Below are 5268 nucleotides of genomic sequence, written 5' to 3'. Positions count from 1 at the left end.
TGGTGGGGCCCAGCTGCCTGTGTTGGGGGGGAATATGTCTCTGTGTAGAAGAAGGGGCTGAGGAGGTGGGATGGGCTCTGGGGGTTTGTGATTTTGGATCATTTTACTTCTGCCCAACTGACTGGGTCAGTGGTACAAGACCCTTTGAACCCGTGTCAGGTGGGGAGTGCCCAGGACGGGGGTTGCTGCTCGTTGTGCTCATCTCCTGTCCTCACTGATGGGTCTAAACCATGCCGTGAACTCCAGGTTAGGAGATGTGTTAATTATCACTCACATGGCTTTTCCTCATTTTTCCAGATTCTTTCTTTCTCCATAAGTAGCTGAAGCCCAGAAAGCCCCATCATGGATTTTCAACATCGTCCTGGAGGGAAAACTGGAAGTGGAGGCGTAGCCTCTGCCTCGGAAAGTAACCGAGACCGCAGGGAGCGGCTCCGGCAGCTGGCTCTGGAAACCATCGACATCAACAAGGTGAGCCTTGGCCTCTGCCTGTGGAGGAGAGGAAAACACGGGGCTCCTGGCCTGCAGACTGGGGTGGGGGTGTGTTTGGAGCTTTGCCTGAGTGAAGTAGCAAGAGATTTACTGGAGAGCTGTGGATTGAAATGAAGTATTTCTGTTTCTGGTAATGTGAGAGGCGAATCCAGTATCTGAGGGTGCATGAAACAGAGCGTGGGCAGCAGGTCCAGGGAGGTTCTCCTCCCTCTCTGCCCTGCCCTGGTGAGGCCACATCTGGAGTATTGTGTCCAGTTCTGGGCTCCCCAGTTCAAGAGGGACAAGGATCTTCTGGAGAGAGTCCAGTGGAGACCACAAAGATGATGAGGGGCTGGAACATCTCCCGTGTGAGGAGAGGCTGAGAGAGCTGGGACTGTTCAGCCTGGAGAAGAGCAGAGTGAGAGGGGATCTGATCAATGTCTATAAAGATCTGAAATGTGGGGGCCACCCAGGCTCTTGTGGGTGGTGCCCAGTGACAGGACAAGGGGCAATGGGCACAAACTGGGACACCAGAAGTTCCAGACAAACTTAAGGGAAAACTTCTTGACTGTGAGGGTGCCGGAGCCCTGGGACAGGCTGCCCAGAGAGGGTGTGGAGTCTCCTTCTCTGGAGATGTTCAAACCCACCTGGACACTTTCCTGTGCAACCTGGTCCTGCTTTGGCAGGGGGGTTGGACTGGATGATCTCCTGAGGTCCCTTCCAACCCCACCAGTCTGGGATTCTGTGAATGAGAAACATTTGTGGCAGGGCTGAAGGGAGAGGTGCCAGCACGTGGGTGTTCACGGAGCTGTTACTCCGTTATTTGCAGTGTTCCTGGGTTGGTGTTTGCTGTTCTTTGCCCGCAGTTGGGTGCGTTGTCCCCAGTTACCAAAGCTGCTGTTGTTTCTCTCCCTTTTCATAGTCCTGAAGCAGCGTTATGCTGTTAATTTAAATCTACAAACTCAGTTCTCCCAGTGCAGTGAGGGTTTGGCAGCATTTTGATTATTCTGTTGTTTTGCCGGGTATTTTGCTTGTAACTTTTTAACAATTCTCTTCTAGGACCCTTATTTTATGAAAAATCACTTGGGCTCTTACGAGTGCAAGCTCTGCCTAACGCTGCACAACAACGAGGTGAGTTGAGCCGCTGCCTGTCGTGATTTTTGGCAGGAGGTGTTTTAGAATAATAACAACTTCAAGCACAAGAACCCGGGACATGCCTGGTGAGTGACTGCTGAGGAGATGATGGGCGGGTAGCGGCGTGTGTGTGTGTTCAGCCTGACAGTTTGTGACAGTTCAATCTGCAGTTTTTGAATAAGATTCCTCTGTGCTAAGGATTAAAATATCCCTGTCAACCTGTGATACAGTCTCTCCTCTGTGACAAGCATCTGTCAGAGTAGGAACAGTCCTGTCTTCATTTAACTTTTCTTCTATTGTGTTTTTGATTTCAGGGAAGTTACTTAGCACATACCCAGGGGAAGAAGCATCAGACCAATTTGTAAGTCATTCTCCACTCCAGCTTTATTCTCCGTTACCTAAACACTTTAAAATGATGATCATGTGCATCTATAAATCTTGAACTCCATTACAGAGCAGCACGCTGTGCTGAATGTTCTTGAACTGTATTTTTTTTCCCAGTGGACAGCCTGGCACTAGCCAGCAGGTACAGACTAGATCTGCTCCAAAAAATGGTGCTGACAAACTCCATTTCGAGCTCGAGTTCAAAGCCAGTTGTGGGATTTCTGAAGGAGAGGGGAAGAAAAGTTTTAAAATCAGTTTTAAAAGCAAACTGATTCTAGTTAAAAGAATTTGGTTTGGTGAATACAGGTTGGGAGAAGTTTGTAAGTTTTATTTTAAGAAATCCAGGTTGTTTTGGTTTAGATGAGCAGCTTGTGGGGTTTTTTAATTTTTTATTTCAAGGAGTGAGTCTTAAATCCATCTGTAGAGACAGGCAGCAGGGTCAGCTTGGAGGTGGATAAGATAATTGGGGTGACAGCCTTGAGTCAGGGGGAGACACGGATACAACGGGCCTGTAGTGATGCACGTGGAGGAGGAATTACAGGTTTTTCCTGCCATCCTTTTTGTGAAGCGCTCAATATTCCACATGGAGATATTCAAACTGCTCTTAGCGTGTCCCTTTACAAACCAGCATGACTAACCTTTTCTATTTATCCCATTTCCAATTAATCCAGGGCCCGTCGAGCTGCCAAGGAAGCTAAGGAAGCCCCAGCCCAGCCTGCCCCGGAAAAAGTCAAAGTGGAAGTGAAGAAGTTTGTGAAAATTGGCCGGCCGGGTTATAAAGGTGTGTGACAGGAGACACCTGGTGCCTGCAGGAGCTCACCTGAAGTGCACTGCTGTGGGTGTGAATTATTAATTAGCCTTTTTAGCAGATCTGTCCATAAATAAGATATGGGCTCATCTCCTGATGTCCTTTATTGTTTAAATTACCCACGGAACATCTCTTTATTGCTGATGGTCGAGTGAGAATCATTTTAATAATAGATTGGTGTGTCTCAGGCTTTCAGCTCTCTTTAGCAGTCGTGCAGGAGATGATGACATTGTTTCAGTCTCTCCTCTCCTGTTTTTTTTTTTGTGCTCTCCCATCTTTCACTGATGCTCATAAATCACTCGTTGCCTGCAGAGCTCAAGTTTTTTTTCTCTGAACTCCTCATTGTGTTGATTTGGCCTTCGGTACACAACTTGACTTCTTTATCTCCTAGCTTTGTCTTTGCAGCTGAATGTCAGCAGAGATCCTTAGTAGCTTCAGTTAAAGACAATGTGGCGTTTTGTTGGATAAATGGAAAAAAAAACCCCCACCAACCTGTGTAATTCTTTGTTGTTGGAAACTTTGTGTGTTTTTCTAGGGCAGAAATAATGTTACTCTGACCCTGCTGTGTGATGTGCTGAGTTTTCTTGTTCCCCCAACACAAGAGAAACATGGACCAGTTAGAACGAGTCCAGAGGAGGCCACCAGGATGATGCGAGGGCTGGAGCAGCTCTGCTGTGAGGACAGGCTGAGAGAGTTGGGGCTGTTCAGCCTGGAGAAGAGAAGGCTCCAGGGAGATCTTATAGTGGCCTCCCAGTACCTGAAGGGGCTCCAGGAAGGCTGGGGAGGGACTTTGGCCCAGGGCAGGGAGTGACAGAACAAGGGGAAATGGGTTTAAGCTGAAAGAGGGGAGGTTTAGATGAGATGTGAGGAAGAAATTCTTTGGTGTGAGGGTGGTGAGACAGTGTCCCAGGTTGGCCAGAGAAGCTGTGGCTGCTCCTCCCTGGAAGTGTTCTCGGCCAGGCTGGATGAGGCTTTGAGCAACCTGGTCTAGTGGAAGGTGTCCCTGCTGCTGGCAGGGGGGTTGGGACTGGAGGTGCTTTAAGGTCCTTTCCAACCCAAACCAGTCTGGGATTCTGTGATTCTTCTTTTCTTTACAGTGACCAAACAGAGAGATCCAGAAACAGGCCAGCAGAGCCTTCTCTTCCAGGTAAGGGCGCTGTTAAGATTCTTGGTGTCTGGGTTACAAGTCAAAGTGCTGCTAAATGAGCAGTTTTGTGCAGGATTCATGAAATAAATAATAAAAATAAAAAGGCTTTGCCTTGCTAGTCCTCTGCTGCTGATTGTGTCCAGCAAATCCACCATCAGAATGTCAAGCTGTTTCATTCAGTGACACTGAATTTTCTGTTTGGAGCTGATCTCTTGATAACGCTTCATAGTTGTGAGATTTATTTTATATGAAGGAGGAGTGGAAAGAGAATGTTCTACTTAATGCTTTAATAACACCCCACCAGATTGATTATCCAGAGATTGCAGAAAGCATCATGCCTCGTCATCGCTTCATGTCAGCCTACGAGCAGAGGATTGAGCCCCCGGATAGACGCTGGCAATACCTCTTGATGGCGGCGGAGCCCTATGAGACCATAGCTTTCAAGGTGAGATTTGGAATTAACTGATTATTGGGAAAGTTCTCTTCCCACATTTTCCAAGACATTAATTCCCACTAAACATCCTTAGAGACTTGTAGGGGGGTTCTAGCCTTCAGCGGGTTCATGGAGTGGAAAAGGGGGGGTCAAGAAGACATGGCTGGAAGTCATTAAACCCCGCTGAGCATTCGTGGAGGACTCTGGCATGGAAACTAGGCTGTGTGCTGGGCTCTGGGGAGCTGCTGAGCTCTCGGTGTCTGGTGCAGAGAGGAGCCTCCTGGGCTTTGCTCCTCAGCCTTTGTGCAGATGTTGAGAGAAGGTTTTTTTTGCCAGTGCACTTGTCCTTGACCGATAGGGAAGTAACTTAATTCTTTCCTGCCCCCATCTCTATCTAATAACATCCGAGACTAGAGCATCTCACAAAGGCCTGGAATAACTCTGCTTATCTTGTGGGCTCTGGTGCTAAAAAGGGCCTTTGAGCTAATCTGGTGGTGCTAATTATAGCTCCTGCTGCTTGATTGTTGCAGGTGCCAAGCAGAGAAATCGACAAAGCAGAAGGAAAGTTTTGGACCCACTGGAACAGGGAAACCAAACAGGTAAGTGGAGCACTGCAGCAGCTTGCTTGAGGGTTAAAGCAGGAACAGGAGGGCAGAGCAGCCCGAGGGGAAAGGCGGTGCAGGGAGAGTGTGGGTCAGTGATATCCAGAGGGTCACAAAAATGATGAGGGGCCTGGAGCATCTCCAGTGTGAGGAGAGGCTGAGAGAGCTGGGACTGTTCAGCCTGGAGAAGAGCAGCCTGAGAGGGGATCTGATCAATGTCTATAAAGATCTGAAATGTGGGGGCCACCCAGGCTCTTGTGGGTGGTGCCCAGTGACAGGACAAGGGACAATG

General features: G+C 48.4%; 1 protein-coding gene across 1 annotated transcript in view; it reads left to right on the top strand.

Moving 5' to 3' along the window:
• Positions 1 to 298: 298 nt before the first annotated feature.
• Positions 299 to 5268, top strand: part of SF3A2 (splicing factor 3a subunit 2) — a 6202-nt gene continuing 1232 nt past the window's right edge. The window contains exons 1-7 of the mRNA XM_010175886.2: positions 299 to 468; positions 1528 to 1599; positions 1917 to 1963; positions 2658 to 2767; positions 3892 to 3941; positions 4246 to 4386; positions 4905 to 4973. Coding sequence (XP_010174188.1) covers positions 343 to 468; positions 1528 to 1599; positions 1917 to 1963; positions 2658 to 2767; positions 3892 to 3941; positions 4246 to 4386; positions 4905 to 4973 — 615 coding nt within the window. The 5' untranslated portion in view covers positions 299 to 342. The remainder of the gene's footprint in view (positions 469 to 1527; positions 1600 to 1916; positions 1964 to 2657; positions 2768 to 3891; positions 3942 to 4245; positions 4387 to 4904; positions 4974 to 5268) is intronic.

This window comes from Antrostomus carolinensis, unplaced genomic scaffold (assembly GCF_000700745.2).
Source record: "Antrostomus carolinensis isolate BGI_N321 unplaced genomic scaffold, ASM70074v2 scaffold20519, whole genome shotgun sequence".
Lineage (NCBI taxonomy): Eukaryota > Metazoa > Chordata > Aves > Caprimulgiformes > Caprimulgidae > Antrostomus > Antrostomus carolinensis.
This window is presented reverse-complemented; position numbering and strand designations above follow the sequence as displayed.